Source organism: Equus przewalskii, chromosome 2 (assembly GCF_037783145.1).
Source record: "Equus przewalskii isolate Varuska chromosome 2, EquPr2, whole genome shotgun sequence".
NCBI lineage: Eukaryota > Metazoa > Chordata > Mammalia > Perissodactyla > Equidae > Equus > Equus przewalskii.
In genome coordinates, this window is record NC_091832.1 from 103,706,922 (window position 1) to 103,731,274 (window position 24,353).

A 24,353-nucleotide genomic window follows, 5' to 3' on the forward strand; every position below is an offset into this window, starting at 1 on the left:
GCGACTCGCGTGAGCTCGGGGACGTGAGAACGCAGCCCCCGCCCCCTTCTCCGACCCCTCCCTGAGAAGGCGGGGCCCCAAGGTCGTCCCCAGCAAGGTCTCCCCGCGGTGCTGGCAGCGGGTCCCAGGCGGCCGCACACGCCCAGGCACGGGCGGCGACGGGCCAGCGCTGAGAGGGAGGGGAGGGGCCAGAGGAGGGGCCACGGGCGGGGCCGGCGGGCGAAGAAAGGCCGAGCGGCCGGGGGCGGGGCCGGGGCCGGGGGCGGGGCCGCGGAGTGGGGCGGGGCGGGGCGGAGCGGGCCGGGCCGGGCCGGGCTGCCTGAGACAGTCAGTGCCCTGACGGCGGCGGCAGCGGCGGCGGTTGGCCGGTGGGGGTTGGGAGGAGCGCGAGGCAGGCTGCTGGGGCAGCTGGAGCTGGCAGTTGCCGGGACCGAGAGGAGGCTCTGCAGCCGGGAGCGTGCTCGAGGCCGGGCGGCGGAGGCGGCTGCAGCGCGCGTCCGGGGAGCGCTGGCGGCGGCGGCTGCTCAGCGAAGCAAGTGTCTGAGCCGAGAGGCGGCTACGGCGTCCACGGCGGCTGGGGCCGAGGTAACCGGGGGGCGGCGGCGGCGGCGGCGGCGGGGGAAGCGAGGCCCCTCCCTCGGGTCGGGAGCTCGGGGGCTACGGCTGGCGCTTGGACCTCAGCCACCCACCCACGTTTCCAGCCTCCGGCCCCAGACCCGACTTCTCCCCGGGCTCCACCGTGGGCCTGGCGGGGGCGGGAGCGGCGCACGGGGAGGGGGCGCGGAGCCGGACACCGACCGGGAGGCGACCCCTCATTAGCGATTGGCAAAGACCTCGGGCCCCCCTCCCCCTGCTAAAGACACACCCCGATCTCGGGGCGGGGCGGGTGTCGAGGCGTTCCCAGCCTTCTGGAAGGGAAGACCTCAGTGTGGAGGCTGCACCTCCGTCCGTGGCCTCTGCGAGGTGGCCCCCCTGTGGCTCCTTGGGGCTGCTCAAACCCAAGGTGGTTCCCGTGGCTGGGAGTCCCGGAGTTCCTTTTGTCTCTCAGCTGAAACTCGAGGCCGGAACTGTAGGCAAACACCCTTCAGCTCCGAAGCCCTCTGCTCCTTATCCTTTCCTGCCTCGGAAGGCATTCTTCCCCGCAGCCTCTTCTCCGGCCGCAGTAGTAGATTCCTCTCGTCTCCCCCATCCGAAACCTTCACCTTTGGCGTAGAGGAAGGGAGGATTCACGTTGTATTTGTGTTTGGATTTACCACTCATGTAATCATCCCTCTCCTCCCCTCTTGTTTTTTTAACCCGTTCCCATCCAGCCGCAACGCTGGTAGTCATCCCCTAGATTTTGCAAACTATCAACAAAGAAGCGTGTGGCTGGTCCAGTAAACAGAATCCTTGACTGGCTGGTCTGTGTAAGTTAATCAAGCTTCCTTAACTGGCGCTGTTCTACCAAGCTAGTCGGCAAGAGCTTTTTGATAGAGTTAAGGATGTTACTGTATGTACGTAAAGTCCTTTTTTCCCCTTACTACAGTGAGGTTTTAAAAATCTAGGATAACTTGATTAATATGTAGCTGTTTGGGAAATATAACCATAGAGGAAGAAAAATACAGACAGGAAAATGTTAATTACGATGTTGGGTAATTATCCAACTTTTTCAAAGTGCCAAAGATGAAGTATATGGGTTTTGGGGATTATTTTAACTGGTAAATTGCATCCTTTGATAGGTGAGCTTTTACTTAACATATGATGTTTTGCACTAAGATATTTGTGTTTGTTTTATTTTAGTTACTTATGGAAATTGTTGATTACTCGGACATCTTAAACTGAGAAACCTGTGAACAGGTTCATTAAGAATCTACTATTTTGAAAAAATGCATTTTCTGAATGCTTTGAGCTAGAAGGTGTTCACGGTGGTCTGTCATTTCTGCAACATAAGAGACCGTAATAGAGTTCCCTCTCTGGCACTTGCCCAGATGTCTGAAACTGGCAAGGTCTAGTACTTTGAGTGACTGTCCTTCAACAAGAAGTACAGAGCTACCTACCTACTGTATAAATGTAATCTTTGTGATGACACTTACTATAATGGACACCTTTTCTGCATCTAATTTTCAGATACAGAATTAACACTTGGAATCTGGAGAAGCGTCTTGTACAAATTGAAAGATTGGGCTTTCTCTTTAGTTTTCCAGATGTATTGTCTCATCTGCATACTTGAAACATCCACAATCACATAAACTCCACATGTAACCATGGAGTTATGTGACCCATCAAGATATAGGAAAAGGGTTGCCAAGCTTTGGAACCAGGCAACTTTCCACCAGTTCAACAATTAAACTAGTACATTCTCTGCTGATAATCAAGAATAAAGAGCCAAATAAAGTCATGCACATTCTATTGGCAAGTGGACTCTGGGGCTGTTGAGCTTTACTGTAGCTGGTTACTCTGTCATTCAGAGTCAACCTAGTATGCAAGTTATGTCCTAATGGATGTAAAGACCTGTGTTGATGTATCCAGATTCTAGCAAATGTTGAAGATAAGAAACCTATTATGACTAATCCTTGGGAAGAGAAAGTCTGCAAAATGGCTCAAACGAGTTTACTGCAGGGGAAGCAGTTTTACTGTAGGGAGTGGGTTTTCCACAAGCTTCAGCATTGCCTCCAGGAGAAATCTAACTGCTGCAATAGTACTGTCAACACACCGTCCCTTGTCATGAATTCTGGGAATAATGCTAGTGTTGTCTCTGGAAAAGGAGCTGCCTGGGGTGTGTTACTGGTGGGAGGGCCTGGCAGTGGCAAGACAGCTCTGTGTACTGAGCTCTTGTGGCCGAGCTCACCTACAAGCTTGCAGAGAGGTTTACATCGCCAGGCTTTGGCCTTTCATTTCTGCAAAGCCCAGGACTCTGATACTTTGTGTGTTGGAGGGTTTGTTAGAGGCCTGGTTGCCCAGATCTGCCGCAGTGGACTACTCCAAGGATATGAGGACAAGCTAAGGGACCCAGCCGTCCAGAGCCTCCTACAGCCTGGGGAGTGTGAGAGAAACCCAGCCGAAGCATTTAAAAGGTAATAAGAATGTCATGGTGTTCTGGTTTCTGTGCAAAAATTAGTGGGTTTTTTTGTTTTTGTTTTTTTGACTGTGGGGTACCTTTACTACTCCTGTACATTTGGGGATAATATATGGTTGTGAATACACCTGTTTACTTTGAACATTGAAGGAAACAAAATTTAAGCTTTGTATTAAAAGTATGTGTTTTCTTTTACTTTAATAACAGAATGGGAAGCACTTCAGAAACTTAATTTTTTTGCTCAAATTTATGACATGTGTTTACTTTTCTACTGTTACCCATAATTGGCAGGGAAATTTATTGTTCTGGTAGAGAAGAACGTCTAGCTGTCTGGAAACCAGGCTACGTTTTCAGGGCGGGCGAAATATATGTGGTGCTGAATGTAGAGGAACGCTCAGCATCGAATTTACTGTCTTTTTTGTTTATAGTATTATAATTTCTTAAAATAAGGAAAGTTCTCTTTGAAAGAGTTCTTTGGCCATTGAGAATCTGAAGAAAATCTGCTAATGTGTTTTGGGATTTATTCTCCTATCAAGTAAATAAAAAGTTGAATGATATTTTGAAATATGTGATATTTATAAAATAATGAAAATTTAACATTGTTTTAGTACTTTTAGTGAGTGATACAAAAACCAGTTTTTTCCCTAACCTCGGTTAAGCTTTTCTCCATGGTAAATGGATTGGTCTAAGAGGTGAGCAAGTTTCTTTTCAGAGTGGTTCCAGATTCAAAGTATGTTCAAGAAAATACGATTCCTTGAAAATAATTTTTTGTGTATCACCGCTCTGCTCATTGTAAAAGAAACAGGCAAATTGTTATTTTGTGCTTGCTGTTGCCTTCCTGTTGCTTGAATGACTCATTTTGCCATATTCTTTTCCTCCTCTACGATAAGTAGTTCTTAGCAGGCAAAAGTTTGTTTCCCAAAGATTCAGGTACGCTATGCACTGAAGGTTCGTGTGTGTGTGTGTGTGTGTGTATGTGTATGTGGGTGTGTATGTTTGTGTGTGTGTCTATCTCTCTGAATGTGTCTTTAGGAGTCATTTGAGCAGGCTTTGAATTGCTATGAAAAGAATGATGTTTGTTCCTATATTGTCCTCAGATCTAACGGTATGAAATCTGTGAAGTTTGAATGATATTGAAAATATTAAACTAATAATAGCAAGCACTATGTGTCAGTCACTGTTCTAAGTGCTTTACATATATTAAATCATTTAATCTTGTAAGGTGGGTACTATTATTATTCTCATTTTATAGATGAGGAAACTGAGGCACAGAAAGCCTGAGTCATTTGTCCAAGGTTACAGGCCAGTAAGTGGCAGAGCTGGGATTTGAAATACTTGTGTATGTATACAGGTTTATAATCGTAGAAATTCTCTGAAGGAGTTGACTGGAAGAGGAGTAGTTTAGAGATTTGTTTATAGTAAAGTTGGAGGACGGGAGAGTGTGTCACAGTTGTGGTTTGAGTGTAGTTTTCAGATTTCCCATATAGGTGATAGAGAGAGTGGTGGTCTGGAAGTTTCCTTATGGATACTGGTATAGAACTCAGACATGGGAGAGGTTTATTAAAGTGAGTTAAAGGGATGTGTCCTTGAGAGGTGTGATGTTCTTGTAGGCTTTTTAGTGTCTAAGTGCAGTGCAAAAACTCCAGGCAAATCTATTCTCTTTTGCTGTTAGCCATCAGAATCCAGGTTAACACTGTTATATCATTCTTAAATTAATGAGGAAATGTGTTACACGACGTCTGTGGCACAAACATGAGATGCCAGGTTTGATGGACGGTCTTCAATATGGAATCACTGTGTGTGGAATCAATAATGTAGTCTTTAATATAAAGTTTTACTTTTTAAGTGACTTAAACTCTCTACATAAGCAAGTCTTTTCATCTTGACTTACTGCTTTTTCTGAAGATACTATCACTAGTTTAACAGCTGAATTTTCGTTTTCTATAAGTCATTTCATAAACTATTTGAATTTATTAACACCTTAGAAAACTAGTTTCAAAGAGCTTAGTCTAACTAAATTGAACTTAATCTAACTAAATTATGTAATTATACAATTTATTTTATTTGGATTTGTATATAAATCCTAATACCTTTAAATATTTAAAATCATTTCTGAGAACTGTATATTTTTGATATATTCTGATGCCTGAACACATCTTTCTCTACAGTATCATAGGTTTCCTGAAAAAAGATCCTTCTACTCAGATGGTCCTCCTATTATTTTTTTTCTCCTATGTGAATTTTAGTTACGAACTAATTGAAGGGAACTGAGAAGCTCATAGAGCTGTATGTAGAAACCACACCAGTACTGGTATTTGATTGACAGAAGGAGCTAATCCCCTTGTAGCTCCATCTCTACTCTGGTAGGGAAAACCTAGTCTTTCTACTTGTACCATTTTGGTGCTTTTAATCTCCTATTGGATCTTTCAAAAACCTGAGTCACCTTCTTTCGTCCTTAAAGTAATTAATCATTAAATAAAAGCGGTAACTTTGGTATTTGAACAACTGTTTCTGATAATTCGTAAAGATGCATTTCCTCTCAGACTGTGAAACTGTAATGCATAGTCGAATGCAAATATGAGAACACAACTGAAAGTTAAAAAGAAATATTTTTACCCAGCCTATGGCATTAGATGATTCAGGCCTCAAGTTTTGTAAAAATAGTTAAGATTTTATTGTAGGTTCTATTAGTGATTGACTGACTTAGTAAATAAGTCTTTAGAGAATTTTAATAGGAATGTATTTTATTTAAATAGGAATAAACATTCCTATTTATTTATTTTTCGTGTGTGAGGAAGATTGGCCCTGAGCTAACATCCACCACCAATTCTCCTCTTTTTGCTGAGGAAAATTGGTCCTGAGTTAACATCTGTGCCCATCTTCCTCTACTTTATATGTGGGACGCCTGCCACAGCATGGCTTAATAAGCAGTACATAGGTCCATGCCTGGGATCCGAACCAGCAAAGCCTGGGCCACTAAAGCGGAGCGTGCAAAGTTAACTGCTACACCACCAGGCCAGCCCCAAACGTCCTCTTTTTTGGCTTGAGGAAGATTAGCCCTGAGCTAACGTCTGTGCCAGTCTTCCTCTTCTTTGTGTGTGGGACGCCTCCACAGCATGGCTGATGAGTGGAGCAGGTCCACACCTGGGATCTGAACCTGCAAACCCAGGCCACCGACAAATTGGAGTGTGCGGAACTTTAACCACTCCGTCATAGGGCTGGCCCCCCTATTTATTTAATAGGAATGTATTTTATATTAGGCAGCATATGTAATTCAACAGGTAGACTGTGGGGCAAAAGATCATTGCTTTCAAGGGGTTACAATATTTTGAGCGAGACAGAGATGCAAGTAGCTAATTATAACATAATGGGAGATCATGTCATTGTGTTGTTATTTTCTTAACAGCTTACACTTGATGATATTGATGGTTGTGTATATTCATGTGTGAAACAGTTTAGTAGTAATAGAAAATTGGTAAAGAAAAATCTTAATTCTTCACAGATCTAGAGTTGGTGAAATTCCAGACTGATCTGTAATGAATGCTTTTTATCCACTCTCCTTCAGTTTTGCTTCCCTTAATGATAGCATATAGAGTATGTGGTACTGTAAGCTAACTTCTTACATGAAGTTGTGTAGCTCAGTGGTAACTTGTTCATTACCAGTCTCTTGAAATTATTTTTCCTTCTTGATAATTGAAAAAGAGTGAAAGGAGCTTCATATTAGTCTAGTTAAATATTGCTCCTTTCTTTCCCTTCTGACATGGTGTAGTATACTCTGTTGATTCTTAGATGTAGCTGTCGTGAAATGTCTTCAGACATTCATTCATTCATTGTTACAGCAATATGTGTGGAGAACCTTCTGTGTATTAAGCACAGTTAAGCTGGAGGTATTTATTGAGAACCTGCTGTGCGTTAGCTAGAGTTCAGCTGTGGATAAATCAGTGAATAGAACAGACAAAATGCCCTGCCTTCATGGGGCTTAAATTCTTACACTAATATTGATCTTATTTTCAAATACTTGTTATAGTGTTCATGCAACACATGAATATTTTAACACTAATAAAATTATATGATCTGCTAAAGGGAATGATGAATGAAGATACATTAATTTTTTTCCATTTTTCTTTCTTAATTAAAGCACAAAGCTGTTGTTATTACATTTAGAATATTTTTTTCCCCATTTCTGTGGTGGAACTAACTTTACGACAATTACGTTTTTACTTGTTTTGAAAACCAAAGGCTGATATCTTTCTTTCTGCCTTCCCCTTCAGGCTTTTATTACAAAACTTTGTATATTTTGTGTTGAATTTGTCTTTTCTAGAGTTAGAGTTAGAGTTTCCTAGTAGTCCTGTGACTGTGAAACAAATTCTGTTTGTTTTTGACAGAAGGATCAAGGCACCTAAGTTAGGGAATGAGGGAGAGGGTGGTGGTTTTACGTCTTGTGACTGATGTACAAGCACAAATGAAGATGGTTATTTCATTCAACCAGAAACTCCTTTCTGAACCTTACTGAAGTGGTCCTTGAACCCAAGGGTCTTTTTGGAGATTTAGATGATGTGGAGCTTGGAAATGCAAATCTTTGTTCCTGGTGGATATAATTTCCTAACTTTTGTTTCTAGTCAACAACCTGCAAGACCAGTTGTGAGTTTTCTGTGTAATGTTGCTTTTCCCGAGTTGAGTAAAAAGATTTTGTTCTGTATAATATTGATAGGAATTAAACATCTTCAGGGGTTCCACAAGTTAAGTGTAATGGAATAAAATTGTGATGAAGAATTAAGAATGAATGACTCGAAACTTTGAGAGTTCAGCAGAAAAGTTGTGTTAATGGTGAAAGGCAACAACGGCTTGTTAGAAAAAGATTGGAAACTGGAAGGCTGAACTCTGACATTTGTTTTTTATGTTGAATAGGAATCCTTGTATGGTGGAATCTTCTTTCTAATCTTTTCATCTCTCTCCTCAAATATTTATGGTTCTTTACTTGTATCTTTAGATTTTTAGCTTCTTTTGTAGTTATTTATGCATATATTTTCTATTTCCTCTATTAGGGATGTGTTTCTCCATGACATTATCCATGACTGGTTAATTTTTTATATTCACCATAGTGCTTTGACCAGCACATTGCATGTAGTAAGTGCTAAATGATTACCATTTGAGTGAATGAATAATGCCACTTACCTATCTAGAATATGTTTGAACCTAATTGAGGGACAGCTGAAGCTCGTGCATGAGAAAGGAAAGTGAAATGTTAGCATTTAGTAAAGGCAGACTAGACTGGTATAGTGATTATTAATTTATTAACCCGCTGTCTGCTTTTTAGCATGTATGAACATGGCATTGGTCCAGATAGCTTTAAGTGGCCAGATGTCTATCTTGTCTCAACTGCCTTCAGATATTTTTGGCAAACTCAACAAAGGGGCTAAGAACAGAATGGGACTGGAATGTGTGCTCCCTTTGTACCTCAGTTGTGGGGTATTTTCAAGGCAAAATATTCTCTTTTCCGTTATCTGTTTTATATAACTAATGCTATTTAAGATCAGTGTCATCCATTCTTAAATGGATGTTGTCAGATTAAAAGATCTTGTAAAAGTGTCTTTATTGTTCACATTTTGAATAAAATAGTATATTATTCATAATCAAAGTTATACATTTCTTTTGGTCTAAGATTGTCACTTTAAACTGAGTTGTCTGTTGTTTCCAACTTGTAGCTGTGTTATTTTTAGTTTAAGATGAACTTGCATTCATTCAAACTCTCCCACTTTCCCTTCCTAGAGGCTTTCTTTCTACCCTTGATGGGCTCTGTCTTTTATGCTTCATATCCAGACGCTGCTTCCTTTGGTTCCTGGTACTCCTTGTCATTTACTGACCCATCCTCAGCCTTTAATCACTACTGCCATAATGGGCGAACACACTGCTCCATGTTTATACTGTGTGTCAGCCATGGTCTTAGTTCTGCACGGCCCTTCTTTTATGTAACTCAGATTTTTTTCAGACCAGAGAGTAAAGTGGTGCCCTATCGGTTGAATATGTTTTTACCCAATTGAAGAAATTTCACACACATATCCAGATTTTGGATTTTCTGGAAAAACATTGGGAATTTTGTCAGTATTAGCTTCTCATTGCTTTGAAGCAGTAATCTGGTGGAGCTGAGTCACTGCTGTCTTTGTATGGGGTTTCCAGGCTTTAACTTGCTTCAGTCCCCACCACTCTGTTATTCTCTCCCAAGACCACTTTATGTGTTTATATATGCCAGCCTGGCTCCTATAGGCATATACAAACATGAACATATTTCTTATTTCTCTGAAAAAAGAAACACTATTTTAATCTTCCCCCAAATTTGCTTTCATATTATCTCAAATTTGTGCCTGCAAGTGCTACTTCTTCTTCCCTATCCCAGCTCATTTCTTCTCAACTTACCCAATTGTGGCTTCTCTCCCTGTATATTCACAGAAGGATGTTTATGCAGAGTAGCTTCTGAACTCGCTGCTCAGTCTAGCCTTAGATGATGTATTTTAGCTCTTTTTCGTTATTTGTGCTTTCTTCCTTTCAGAATCCCCTGTCTGACTACATTCTTTGGTGCCCCTTCCTCTGTTTTCTCTCTGGATCTTTGTCCAACAAAGCTTACTTATATCTTTTCTCTTTTATGTACTCCTTCAATAATTTTATTTACTTAGATGGCTACTCATGCTCATATCTAATATAATATCAATCAAGCCTGCGTCAACAGCCTCTATCTTCATTCTGATCAACATATATCTTTTTACTGGAGTGTCCTTCACTAACCTTCCTGTGTTCAAACCAGCATGTCTTCCCTCATTTCTGCTCATTGACTCATTCATTCATTTATTAAACAAATATTCAGCACCTGCTGTGTGCCAGCTGTGTGCTAAGTGTGAGGACTAAAGTGGTGAGCCAAACAGGACACAGTTAAGTGGGGAGAAATACATTGAACAAATCATCACAAAAATAAATGTGAAAAGGCAGCTTTGATAAGTGCCAAGAAGAAGGGACACAGGATGGTAAGAAAGCAATAACCTGAAATTTGGTCATTATCTGGAATTCTGGGAAAACCGACTCTCTTTATCTAAGTTGTTCCATAATTATTCTTACTTCCTAGACCCTTTCTACTTAAAAGTGTGATCTTAAGATCAACGATATTGGCATCACCTGGGAAATTATTAGAACTGCAGAATCTGTGGTCTGCTGAATCTGAATCTGCCTTTTATTGACCAGATCCTTAAGCAAATCCTTGCACATTGAAATTTGACAAGCACTGCCCTAGGCTAGATTCTAGAGTTTTCTATTATATTACTTTCTTCTAAGGTATTTAATCTTTTTCTTGGAAGGTTTCTTGAGTTCTTTTACCCTAATCTAGAATTTCTGTTCATCTACTCCTAGTTGGTCTACTTAATTTTATCCTCCCTATATTCTAATTCATTTTGCTCGCAGTTGGCCAATTTAACCGTAGTAAAACAATACTTTCTTGAGGTCATTCCTCTGAGCCTGTGATAACCTACACAATGAATTCAAATTTCTCTGCTTACCTTTAAAATCTCGACAATTTAGTTCTGCTTTGTCTAAAGTATGTATCACATTTCCGTAACCTCATCAGAGCACATTAAGCTCATTTATTCTTTCAAGAAATATTTTTAAGCACATGAGACAGTGTTAAAGCTGGTAGGAAATATGAGTAAGTAAGAATATTCTTGTTTTTCTTAGTATTTAGTAAGAACTTCATATATATATAATAAGGATGTAGGCCTTTTGTTTACTATATGTGTTGTAGTTTTTTTTTGCAGTTTGTTTTTTAGCCCTTCACTTTGTTTTTAGCAGTTTTGCTGGTTTTTAAAATAAGTAAGTACTTCCTTTTCTGCCCTTAAAAATATCTTTGAGGTATATTCGGATTGTTTGCCTGTCTGTACCCTGTAGTAGTTCTAGTGATGTCTTTGACCATACCATAGATAATTGTCTTAAATTTTAAACCAGTGTCTCTCTTTCACGTTATCCTAATCTGAGAAATATTCCTAATGTCACTTTTTTCCTACTATATACATGTATAGCTAGCTATAGTCTTTGGTAATAAAATAGAATTTGAAATGTTCATGTAATTGCTTAATAAAAATAAGTGTTAATTCAGAGGACTAATTATATTCTGCTTGTGGTTGTCTTGAAGAATGGTCTGGAGCTTTCCAGAAACTCGTGACCTTTTACAATTATGACTCATGATTTGAATACATAGAAACTGTATGGATGGGTTGGACTGTTTGCTTTTGTTCTTCATCTCTCTCTGTGTCCTTCATCTTTGCCATGTGATGTCGCAGGTCCTTGTACAGGAGAAGTATACTTCTCTGCCTTTTGATTTTGGCTCAGCCATGTACTTTGCTTTGGCCAGTGAGATGTTAGCAGACATGACCCAAACAGAGGCTTAAAATGTGCACGAGTGGTCCTCTTTGCTTCTGCCATCACTGTGAGAAAGACATGTTCTGGCTAGCTTGTTGGTCCAAGGGGGATGACAGAGATGTGGGGCAGAGCGGACCCCACATGCAGCTTGACTCCAAGCCTAGGGTAGATCAACAAACACAGAGACACAGGAGAAGTATAAATGATTGCTGTTTTAAGCCACTGGGTTTGGGATGGTTGATGATATACCACTATTATGAAAATAGCTAACGATACAAAAACTAAGGATATGATATTTCAAATAGGAAATGATTAGTTTTATCAAAAATCTAGGAGTCATGATTGATTCCTCAGTTTCACCCATGCGCTGCACTCAGTCCATCAGCTCGTTTTGTTCTATGTCCAAGACAAAACAAATAACCTGCACTTTTCTCCGTCCCCATTGCTGCTGCTCCCATTGTCTCTTGCCTCAACTCCTGCAGTGGTCTCTGTTGGCCCTCTTATCTTCACAAAGCAGTTAAGAGTATCAGATCATGTTAATTCTCTGCTTAAAACCTGCCAGTGACTTCTCAGTACCTTTAGAATAAAATCTGAGCTTTACGGGGTCCAGCCCTTGCCTAGCCTTTGATGTTGGCTGGATGGCTTTTTCCGCCTTGTTCGTTGCTCTTCACCCACGTTGCCTTAGTACCTTCTGAAATAGATCAGGTTCCAGCCAGCAGATTTTTGTATGGCTGCTTGCTCTGGTATCACTTAGCACCAGCTTTGACGTCACCCCCTCAGAGAACTTTCCCTGTCCACTGAATCTTTAGAAGTCTCTCCACCCAGTTTCTTAAATCACATCATCCCATTTTTTTTTTTATTTCTTAATTTTCAGTGTCCAGCATAATCTGGAATTATTTTGTGCATTTGCTTACTTTGACTTTCTGCTTGCCTGTTGGAATAAGCGAGCCTGTCCTGTCACCTTTGTATCCCCAGGGCTTACAATATAGTAGGGACTCAGTAACTACTTCTTGAGTTAATAACTGTATTTTAATTTAAAACATTGTAATATTGGTCACATTGATAATTTGTGTTCCTCTAATCATATTCAGTTTTGAAGTAGTCCATGTTTTTCTGTGGAGCAGTTTATACATATAGATTATATAGTTAAAGATGAAAAGGGTCCATTTTAAACCAGTATTTTTGATTATTTTGTTTATATCTTTTATAATTCATGTTAAAATTAATTTTTATCAAATAAAATTTTGTTACCAGTATCAGATTTGTGTGATGTGACTCATAGGAAGTCGTCTTTTGCCTCTCTTCTATAAATCCATAGTTTCATCTCTGGAATTCCTATCATTTTGTCTGAGATTGTCGTTTAAAATTCATATTCATTTGAAAAGGAGAAAAAGCTTTTGTAGCATAAATCTGAGTTAATGTATTTGTTAAATTGCTACTTTATAGAGAGAAGCAGCTTGCAGGCCGTGGACTTCACAGGACCTGAAAGGGAAAAATTAATGATACCAAAGGGGAAGAAATGGTTGTAGAAAAAAATTTGTGGAGGAAATAATAGATTGCTCCTACCTGTGGAGTATTTCAGTTATACAGAAAAGTAAATAAAATAGGAAAATGAACATGCGTGTTCCTTTCCATTTTGCCATATTTGCTTTGAATTTGGGTTTTCTGTTTTGTTTTAAAGAAAAAATAATCCGCATTTGAAGCCACCCTGGTATCCCTTCCTAATTCTTAGCTCACTAAGTGAGCCCTCCTGTGAATTTACTTTTTATGTCTATGTGGTCTGATAGTTTATACGCAGATTGACTGCATACGGAGATGCGTAAATATGCATACTTGTTATATGCTCTAGTTGTGTGCATTTTTAATTCCGTATCAGTGGTTCTCAAACTTTTTTATTCCAGATCCCCTTTACACTGTTGAAAATTATTGAGGACCCCAAAGAACTTCTGTTTATGTGGGTTATATCTATCAATATTTGCTGTATTTGAAATTTAAATTGTAAATTTTTAAAAATATGTATTAATATATTCAATAATAAATCTATTATATATCGACATAAATAACCTTTAATGAAACAATAGCAATACTGTCCAAGACAAAAAAACATTTAAAAGGGTAGCATTGTTTTACATATTTTGCACATTTTTTTAATATTAGGCTTAATAAAAGACAGCTGAGTTATCATATTTGCTTCTGCATGCTGCCTCTGGAAAACTCCAGTGTATCCTTGAAAGAGAATGAGAATGAAAAAGGCAAATAACATCTTAGTTTTATTAGGACCCTGAAAGTTTTTAGGTTATGGGAGACTCCCAGGGATCCGCAGACCACACTTTGAAAACCATTGTTCTGTCTAACTGGTGTTGTGGTGCCAGCACTATTCTGCAACATTTTCTGTGTAACATGGTTGTTTTGTGTTTATCCATGTCATTACATGTGGATCTACATGATTCACTTTAATTACTATACAGTATGTAATTCCATTCTTTATACAATAATTCATTTGTTGTCATATTAATGCTCATTTAAGATATATTCAAGTTTTTAACTTTTACAAAACTACTAAGAACATTCTTGGATACCCTCATGGGCATATACTAAGAGTAAAGTAGTGAAGGGTGATGCCAAATTGCATACTTAGATATGAATTTGGGATCATAGGGTATGTATATTCATCTTCAGCTCTATGAGATAGTACCAAACTACCCTTTACACAGGTATGTGTGTATTTCTGAGTTCTCTATTCTTCTTTGGTTTATTCATTCATTTTTTGATTTATCAAATATATATTGGATACCAGGAATGTACCAGATAATATTCTTAATACTGGGAAATATTCGTAAATAAAAGTGGCAAATATCATCTGTGTTTATTGAGCTTACATTTTGAGGGTTGGATTGGGTGATTGGTAGAAAAATGAAAAGTTAAGAACATAATGTATAGCTGATCACTTGGCAATAAGTGCTGTGTGAATAATCAAAGCAGAGTAAGGAAGACAGGAGTGATGTGCTGCGTAGGTTGGGAGAGAGGGGTTGCTGTTTTAGATAGGAGAGGTTAGGACATTCTAAAGGAAGTCTCTGACAAGAGTGTTCTGGACTGAGGAACTATCAAGTGCAAAGTCCTGAGGTGGGAGTTGGCTTAACATTATCCTAGAAAAACGAGGGGGAGCCTGTGTTGCTGGAACAGAATGAGCAAGGGGCAAGTAGTAGGAAACAAGCAGAAAAGTAGTCAGGAGCCATACATACAATGTATGGACTTGGAGACTGTTGTGAAGACGCTCGTTTTTACTTTAACTAGATCGAAAGCCCTGAAGTCTTTTAGACAGAGAGGTAGCATCATGTGACTTAAGATTTTGAAGGATCACATTGGCTGCTGTGTTGAGAACTAGGGTGGTGAGGGTGGAAGCAGGGAAACCAGTAAGTGGCTAGTGCGGTAATGGAGGTGAGGGGCAGTGATGCTTGGACTTTGGTGAAGTTGTGGAGGTAGTGAGAAGTGTTGTTTTCTGATCATTTTTAAGATTGATTGGATAGCACATGGATGGAGAGTCTAAGAAAAATAGAGGAGTACAGAACAGTTCTGAAATATTTGGCCTGAGAAACTGGATGGATGGAGTTGCCATTTACTGAAAAGCTGAAGACTAAGGGAAGAGCAAAATGGGGCTTAGAGGTCAGAGGTTTAGTTTTGAGTATGTTCAACATTAGACGTCTAAGCAGAGAACCTGAGGAAGCAATTAGATTTACAAGTCTAGATTCAGAGAACAGGTGCTGGCTGTATGTATATGTAAATTTGGTTTCAATGGAATAAAGATGATATTTAAGTGCATTAATGAGCTTTTGTAAGGAGTGAATGTAAATGGAGAAGAGAGAAGATCTGAACCTTGATGTACTTCAAAATTCAAAGGTTGGGAAGATATGAGAAAAGAGTAGCTAGTGTGATAGGAGGAGAGCCAAGTGAGGAAGTGAAGAAAGAGTCACTAGAAGGAGGGAGAGGAGATAAATTATGGCAAATATTTCTGCTGAGTTGAGGATTAAGCATTGAATATAGCAACATGGAAGTCTTGGGATGTTGATAGAGTGGAAAATAAAGCTTGATTATAGTAGGATCATGAATGAATGGGAGGAGTAAATAGACAGTAAATATAGGCAGAATTTGTGAGGCATTTTGCTGTGAAGAGGAGCAGCGAAGTTGCAGAGTAGCTGGAGAAGGATATGGGTGTGAGGGTGATAAAGAAGAGATGAGATTGGTGACTCAAGGGACAAAGGGTAAGTTGCTGGCAGTATGTCATTGAGTAGCTGAGATAGGGTAAGATCTGGTAAATAAATGAATGGGATAGGAGCACAGATGGTTCATCCATAGTTAGAGGAGAGAAGGCAGAGTATGTAGATATAAATATAGGTGGGTTGGAGAATAGATATTCCAGTGAGTATGTGGAAGTTCTCTTCTAATAATACATAGGAGTGTGTGTGTATGCAGATATTTATATATGTTATTTATACTTATTTATTTAAATGCTTTCTTGTTAGATAGGAAAGAAAGTCAATAGTTGGGTGTGAGGGTAGGGAACAAGGAGAAATTGGAGTTTGAGAAGAAAAAAGTGTGAAATGATCATCTAGGCAAGTAGAGTAATGGATGGTTTAGTGTTTCTCCAAGTGTGGTATGGGGACCCTAAATCTCTGAGACCCTATGACATCAAAATTATTTTGAAAATAATATTCACATAGTATTTTTTTTTCACTTCCATTCTCTTTTGAGGGGATGGTGGAGCTTTCCAGAGGCCGCATGAGACACTTGAGTGCACAGACATTCTGGCTGGAATTTTATTTAGGTTTGCATTGAATCTTTAGATTAATTTCTAGGAATTGACCTGTTTGCAATATTGAATCCTCTAATCCATGAATATGGTATATCCCCTCTATTTATTTAGATTTTTCAATTTTCCTCAGCAGTGTTTTGTAGTTTCCAGTGTACAGGTCCAACACATCTTTGGTTAGATTTATTCCCAAGTATTTGGTATTTTTTGATGCTATTGTAAATAATATTACTTGTAAATAATATTTTATGTATTTTTGAATGTTAGTGTGGAGGGATTCAAATGATTTTTGTATATTGACCTTGTAACAAGCAACCTTGCTAAATTCACTCATTAATTGTTATTCTCTAGTCATTTCCACTTTTGAAGGTATTCCCACATGGTGTAGAGTTAGAGGTTTAGAAAATTTTGTGAGGAAGTGTGTGTGTGTGTGTGTGTGTGTGTGTGTTATTTCCTTTAGCTTTTTAAAGATATCTTTAACTTGCCTTATACATCTATAGTTTCTGTTGAAAAATTTCCTGAATTTTTATTTTTGCTCCTTTGACAATAATGCCTTTTTCTCTGGTTTCTTTTAAGATTTTCTGACTTTGCTTTTTTTTGGCAGTGTGACTATGTGCCTGAGTGTGGTCTCTTGGTATTTTTTCTGTTTTGAGTTTGAGTTTCTTAAATCTGTGGACTGATAACTTTTTGTAAGTTTTGGAAAAGTCTTATCCATTATTTCTTCAGATATTGCTTTAAACTGATACTTTTTTTCTTTGGGGACCATGATTGCATGTATGTTATACCTTTTAAATGTGTCCCACATGTCTTTTCCACTCAGTTCTGTTTTCTCTATCCTTCTTTTCTCTATGTTTCAGTTTGGATATTTTCTATCCGCTTGTTCTCTTGAATTGGCAATCTTGTCTTTCATTGTAATCATGGTGGTAGTGAATATATCCACAGTCCTTAATATCAAATATTATTTTTTTTTGGTTCTGGAATGCAATTTTAATTCTTCATTTTTATAGATTCTGAGTTTTTTTGTTGAAATTCACCATCTTTTACCCAGTTTTTCCCCAATCTACTCTGTTTTCCTTAACATGTTAATCATGGTTATTTTAACCTATGCCAGCAATAATATCTGAATTGTTTCTGAGTCTGCATCTATTGTCTCTTGTTCTTCTAGATTATCAATCACGTATTTCTGTCTCATAATTTTTGGTTTGTGTCAGACAGTGTGTTAAATGTTTGTAAAGTTCCAGATGATGTCTTTCATCAGATAAGGTTTCCCTTTCATTGGCAGGTAGGGTGAGGAGCTGATGCAATCACAGAGCCAGAGCCGGCTGGACTGGGGCTTCTTTGTAAATGTTAATGACTGCAGGTTTATTTCTGTTATTTTGGTATGGTTGTTCTAAGATTTTGATTGAGAGCTCTGAAGAGGTGTTGATAGTTCAGTTCTTCCCCAAGAAATGTTTATGTTTAGCTCTTTAGCTTCCTGCCCTTTATAGCTTCAAATAACAAATTTCTTGAAGGGTTTTGTATTTAAAGTAAGCACCCTCCCTTAAGCGGAATTTTGTCTCTAATGTACAGACTATGGGAGATTTCATGCTGGTTTTTAGACACACTTGGACTAGTTCCCCAGTTCTTTAAGCACAGCCCAGAATTTAGCAAGTGTACCTTAGGGAAAATCAGCTTCTTGTTTGGGACACCTCAAATTTGCACTCTGCTGTCTAACAGAGAAATGACTGACCTTTATAGGCCTTGCTGGCTTTATTCCTCTGGTGGAGTCCCTCAGGGTGGGACAAGCCTGATTCTCAGTGTATACTTAAAATCAGCCCAAGAAGAGATCAGCAGGTGAGTTTTTTGCTCATTTTGAAAAAACTCCCATCCTCTGGACTTCTAATTCAGCTTGTTCTCTTGCTTCAACAGCCCTCTCATGTCTTTAAAAATATAGATTTTGAAATTTACCCATTTTTTTCTAGTTGTTGCAGTGGGAGTTTTGGGCTGCTGCCACCTACTGCATTTTATCCAGCAGTGGAAGTCCCAATGAGGAAGAGTTCTCTGGTTTTTTCCTGTTTTATTTGATTTGTGCCTTTGTTTATTAAATTATTTCTTTTGTTTTTTAATGAATTTTATCCCTTTTATTTTTCTGAACATCACACATATGTCTTCTTTAAATTCTTTGGTAGTTTTAGAAATTACTTTCATTTGGATATGAATACATATTCTGATTGTTGAGTTTGCTGCTTTCTTTCAAGGCACTGTGAGTTTCGTAAGTAATTTCTTTTCACTCTCCTTTTTGGATCCTCCTTTTGTCATGGTTTCTACCACCTTGCTCTCCCTGTTCTAATTGCTCATCGCCTCCACCACTCCCCACCCTCAGAGTGCTCTAGAACGAGGGCTAATAATTGAGATGTGAAGTTCCTACTGGAAGATGCTGCTAGCAATTTTGTTGATTTAGTCAGTGACCCATGATCTTTTCAGGTTCGGGTTCTGTCTCTGTTGAGTCTGGCTTTGTGTCCTCCTTGGGCTGCTTCTTAAAAGCCATGGCCTTAGGCGGTGGTCAACGGTGCTTTTTGTTTCTTTCTTTGGTTATTAATAGGGAGAGCCCCTGCCCCAGCCCCAGTTCACACAGTGAGTGTGAATCCTGTGCTGGAGGCAGGAGAACCTGTGGTCCCTTCTACCTCCACCAGCTAATCTGCAGACCGCCATCGAATGCTTTTTCGGAAAGCTAGAGTTTTAGACTCACTCATAACATTATGCTTCTTTTCCAATACTTTGAAATGTTTTTATTTTATTTTTGACTCTGGTTATGTTTTTCTTTTTTCTTTCCGTATTTCCCTATTATATTTTTAGCTAAGGGGTGACAGTTCATAAAAGCGTGAAGTTAACTACACCATCTTGGTCAAAAGTTCAGAGAGAAATTTTGCCTTACCTTTTGGCCAAACTTCTGACTTGATTTTAGTCATAAATTATTCTTACTAGAGTGTTTAATATTTGATCCTTAACTGATTAGAGATATTGATTATACATTTCTTTTTACCGCCTATTTCACATGCTTTAATTTATTGGATGAGTAATTTTGTTCCTAAGAAAAGAAAATAGAGAAGCAACCTAAGTGTCCACAGAAGGATGAATGGATAAAGAAATTGTGGTGTGTGTGTACACACACACACACACACACACACACAGTGGAACACTACTCAGCCATAAAAAGGGAGGAGATCCTACCATTTGTGATAATATATATGAACCTTGAGGGCATTATACTAAGTGAAATAAGTCAGAGAAAGACAAGTAGTGTATGATCTTGTTTATATGTGGAATCTTAAAAAAACCAAACTCATAGAGACAGAGATCAAATTTGTAGTTGTTTTAATGTTAAATTTCATCAGATAGCAGTGAGATTTCAGGCTTCAGAATTCAAAATGGGTAATCTAGTAATGTTATGTATAATTTAATTCTAAAAATTCCCTAAATATCAAGGTAGGTGATACTGAATGTAGAAAAACAAATGGATACTTGTAATTAAAAAGCTTTAAATCTGAGGGTATCTTTTTGGGCAATAATGATTCATAATTCTGCTTTGTCTAGCGTAGTATAATGAGGTGACTGAATGAAATGAAACACGTGGGAATGATCTTTATGTATTGAAAGAGTATGCTGATACATCACAGAAAATCAACTACATATCTCAATTTAGTGAATTCAGGAGCCATAAATACTTAAACCCTTGACATAATCATATAATAATTTCTGCAGAATTATTAGGAACACCTACCATCAACTGATTTTCTGGAATTTCAATATTGAGACAAGTAACTTTTAGTACAGAATGTGTAGCAAAGGAACATGAATGTTAATACTCTCAGGAAAGTAAAATTGGAAAAGTAGCATATTCAGTTAGAAGACCTTAAAACATATAATTTGTTTCTTCCATAAAAATGTTTTCAGATAATTTAATTGCTAAAAAATTAACTTCCCTTGCCTGGTGTAGTCAGGTTGTTTAATAACTTTCTTGTTTATATTGCACCTCAAACTCTTATGTAACTTTTTATTTTCAGAAGCAATTTAGCATAAAAATCAAGAAGAGAAGCTTTGAAACCTATAAACTTCTAGTCCCACTTCTGCCTCTTAGCAGGTGTCAGGTTTGCAAGCTCCTTGCCTCTGCACATTGTTCCTTCATCTGTTAAGTGGAAATGATCATAGTATTTACAGAATTTTTGTGAGGGATAAACAGTCAAGTTCATAGAGATTACTTGGCAAAGTGCTTCTTACATAGTAAGCACACAGTAAATCTTAGGATGTTTATTTCCCATTTTTGTATTTTAAATGTTTGGTTTCCCAAAGAGAAAATAAATTAACACACATTATCTATATATTTGATTTAGAAAACAAATGCATTACATCATGCTAAGTAATCCTCTGCCATCGGAAAGCCAACCTGCTTTAACGTATCTACTGGTTCAGTGACATGCAGGCCTGTGTTTCAGGATGTGTATGATTTTGCGTATTTAGTACTTGAGAACTTTGGTTTATTGCCAACTTCTGAAAGCAGAGCAGCTTGAATTAGTAGACTGTTTTCCAGTAGAGGAGAATCAGTAATTTTGATTGCCATTGCCTTAAAGGTTTGTGAATAGAATTGCTGTAAGAGTTCACGTACAGATTTTTGTGTAGCCATAGATCTTCAGTCCACTTAGGTAAATACCTAGAAGTGGGGTTGCTGGGTCATAGAGTAGGTGTACGTTTAACTTTTTAAGAAACTGCCCAACTTTCCCAAAGTGGCTGTACTGTTTGGAAATGACTGTATCATTGTTCTGCATTAGTGCCAGCACTTGGTATTTTCAGGGTTTTCATTTATGTCAGAAATTTGTAGGTTTCTAGTGGTATCTTACTGTGGGGTAGTTTACACTTCTCTAATGACTAATGATGTTGAGCATATTTTCATATGGTTATACGACACATATACTACTTTTTCTAAAGTGTCTATTCTGATCTCTGTCCATTTTTTTTCCAGTCAACTTCAGTCTTTTTTCTTTTTTGAAAAAAATTTTTTATTGAGGTAACGGTTTATAACATAAATTTCTGGTATGCATCATTATATCGATTTTTGTGTAGACTACATCATGTTCACCACCCAGAGAATAATTACCATCCATCAGTGTGCACGTGCCCTATGCCCTTTTTGTCCTCCTCCCTCTCCCCTTCGCTTCTGGTAACCACCAGTCTAATCTCTATATCTATGTATTTGTTTGTTGTTGTGGTGATGGTTTTTCTCTTCCACATATGAGTGAAATCATGCTGTATTTGGTTTTCTGCTTATGAGTTAGTTCTCTTAGTGTAATACCCTGAAGTTTCATCCATATTGTTGAAATTGGCAAGATTTCATCTTTTTTTGTGGCTGAGTAGTATTCCATTGTATATATATACCACATCTTCTTTATCCATTCATTTGTTGGTGGGCACTTAGGTTGTTTCCAAGTCTTGGCTATTGTGAATAATGCTGCAGTGAACATAGGAGTGCATATATCTTTTCGAATTAGAGTTTTCATATTCTTTGGATAAATACTCAAAAGTGGAATAGCTGGATTGTATGGTAGTTCTGTTAATTTTTTGAGGAATCTCCATAGTCTTTTCCATAGTGGCTGCACCATTTCACATTCCCACCAACAGTGTATGGGGCTTCCCTTTTCCACATCTACTTGTTATTTCTTGTCTTGTTAATTATAGCCATTCTGATGAGTGTGAGGTATCTTCATTGTAGTTGGATTTATATTTCCCTAATAATTAGTGATGTTGAACATCTTTTGATGTGCCTGTTGGCTATCTGTTTATCTTCTTTGGAAAAATGTCCGTTCAGATCTTTTGCCCATTTTTTAATGGGGTGGTTTGGTTTTTTGTTGTTGAGTTGTATGAGTTCTTTATGTATTTTGCATGTTAACCCTTTATCAGATATATGATTTGCAGTTATCTGCTCCCAGTTGTTAGATTGTCTTTTTGTTTTGTTGATGGTTTCCTTTGCCATGCAGAAGCTTTTTAGCTTAATGTAGTCCCATTTGTTTATTTTTCCTTTTGTTCTCTTTCCTGGGGATATATGATATTAAAAAATATACTGCTAAGACTGATGCCAAAGAGTGTACTGCCTATGTTTTCTTCCAGGAGTTTTATGGTTTCGGGTCTTACATTCAAGTCTTTAATCTATTTTGAGTTAATTTTTGTGTACAGTGTAAGATAATGTTCTACTTTCATTCTTTTGCTTGTGACTGTCCAATTTTACCAACACCATTTATTGAAGAGACTTTCCTTTCTCCATTCTTGGCTTCTTTCTTGAAAATTAGCTGACCATAGATGTGTGTGTTGATTTCTGGGCTCTTGATTCTGTTCCACTGATCTGTGTTTCCGTTTTTGTGCCACTACCATGCTGTTTTGATTACTATAGCTTTATAGTATATTTTGAAATCAGGGTGTGTGACACCATCAGCCTTATTCTTTTTTCTCAAGATTGCTTTGACTATTCGAGGTCTTTTATTATTGCATATAAATTTTAGGATTATTTGTTTTATTTCTATGAAAAATGTCGCTGGGACTTTGATAAGCATTACATTGAATCTATAGATTGCTTTAGGTAGTATGGGCATTTGAACTATGTTAACTCTTTGAATTCGTGAGCATAGAATATCTTTCCATTTCTTTGTGTCGTCTTTGATTTCTTTTAACATTATTTTATTGTTTTCAGTGTACACGTCTTTCTCCTTTTTGGTTAAATTTATTCCTAAGTATTTTATTCTTTTTCTTGCAATTGTAAATGGGATTGTAGTCTTCTCTTGCTGCTATTTCGTTGTTAGTATATAGAAATGCAACTGATTTTTGTATGTTGATTTTGTACCCTGCAGCTTTACTCTGTTTATTATTTCTACTAGTTTTTTGGTGGATTCTTTAGGGTTTTCCATATATAAAATCATGTCGTTTGCAAATGGCGACAGTTTTACTTCTTCCTTTCCAGTTTGTATCCATTTCATTTCTTTTTCTTGCCTGATTGCTCTGGCTAGGGCTTCCAGTATATGTTAAATAAGATGGTGAAAGTAGTCATCCTTATCTTATTCCTGTTCTTAGAGGGATAGCTTTCAGATTTTCACCACTGCGTATAATGTTAGCTGTGGATTGTCATATATGGCCTTTATTATGTTGAGGTACTTTTTTGCTTTTGTTGTTGGTAAGGAAGATTCACCCTCAGCTAACATCTGTGCCAGTCTTCCTCCACTTTGTATGTGAGATGCCTCCACAACATGGCTGATGAGTGGAGTAGGTCCGCATCCAGGATCTGAACTGAGAACCTGGGCTGCCTAAGCGAGCATGTGGAACTTTAACGGCTCTGCCATGGGGCTGGCCCCAGTGCTTTACTTCTCTACCTATTTTATTGAGAGTTTTTGTTTTTTTAATCATAAATGGATGCTATATCTTGTTGAATGCTTTCTCTGCATCTATTGAGATGATCATGTGATTTTTTTATTCTTCATTTTGTTAATGTGATGTATCACATTGATTGATTTGTGGATATTGAACCATCCTTGCATCTGTGAAATAAATCCCACTTGATCATGGTGTATGATCCTTTTAATGTATTGTTGTATTTGATTTGCTAATATTTTGTTGAGGATGTTTGCATCTGTGTTCATCAGTGATATTGGCTTGTAATTTTCTTTTTTTGTGTTGTCCTTGTCTGGTTTTGGTATCAGAGTAGTGTTGGCTTTGTAGAATGAATTAGGAAGTATCCCCTTCAGTTTCTTGGAAGAGTTTGAGAAGGATAAGTGTTAAATCTTCTTTGAATGTCTGGTCATATTCACCAGGGAAGCCCTCTGGTCCTAGACTTTTGTTTTTTTGGCAGGTTTTTGACTACTATTTCCATCTCTTTACCAGTGATTGGTCTATTCAGATTCTCTATTTCTTCTTGATTGAGTTTTGGAAGGTCGTATGATTCTAAAAATTTATCTATTTCTCCTAGATTATCCAATTTGTGGCATATAGCTTTTCATAGTATTCTCATATAATCCTTTGTGTTTTTGTGATGTCTGTTGTAATTTCTCCTCTTATGTTTCTGATTTTATTTATTTAACC

At 38.1% G+C, this 24,353-nt stretch overlaps 1 protein-coding gene across 2 annotated transcripts in view; it reads left to right on the forward strand.

Annotated features, from left to right (window-relative positions):
• The first annotated feature begins 282 nt into the window (after window positions 1–282).
• The window catches only part of ANKRD50 (ankyrin repeat domain containing 50), a 50,015-nt gene continuing 25,944 nt past the window's right edge, over window positions 283–24,353 (forward strand). Inside the window, exons 1-2 of one of the 2 annotated variants that reach the window (XM_070609137.1) lie at window positions 283–585; window positions 2,107–3,053. In XM_070609137.1, coding sequence (XP_070465238.1) covers window positions 2,542–3,053 — 512 coding nt within the window. In that variant the 5' untranslated portion in view covers window positions 283–585; window positions 2,107–2,541. Of the gene's footprint in view, window positions 586–1,779; window positions 3,054–24,353 lie in introns of both variants that reach the window. The other variant, XM_070609138.1, reaches the window with a different exon arrangement.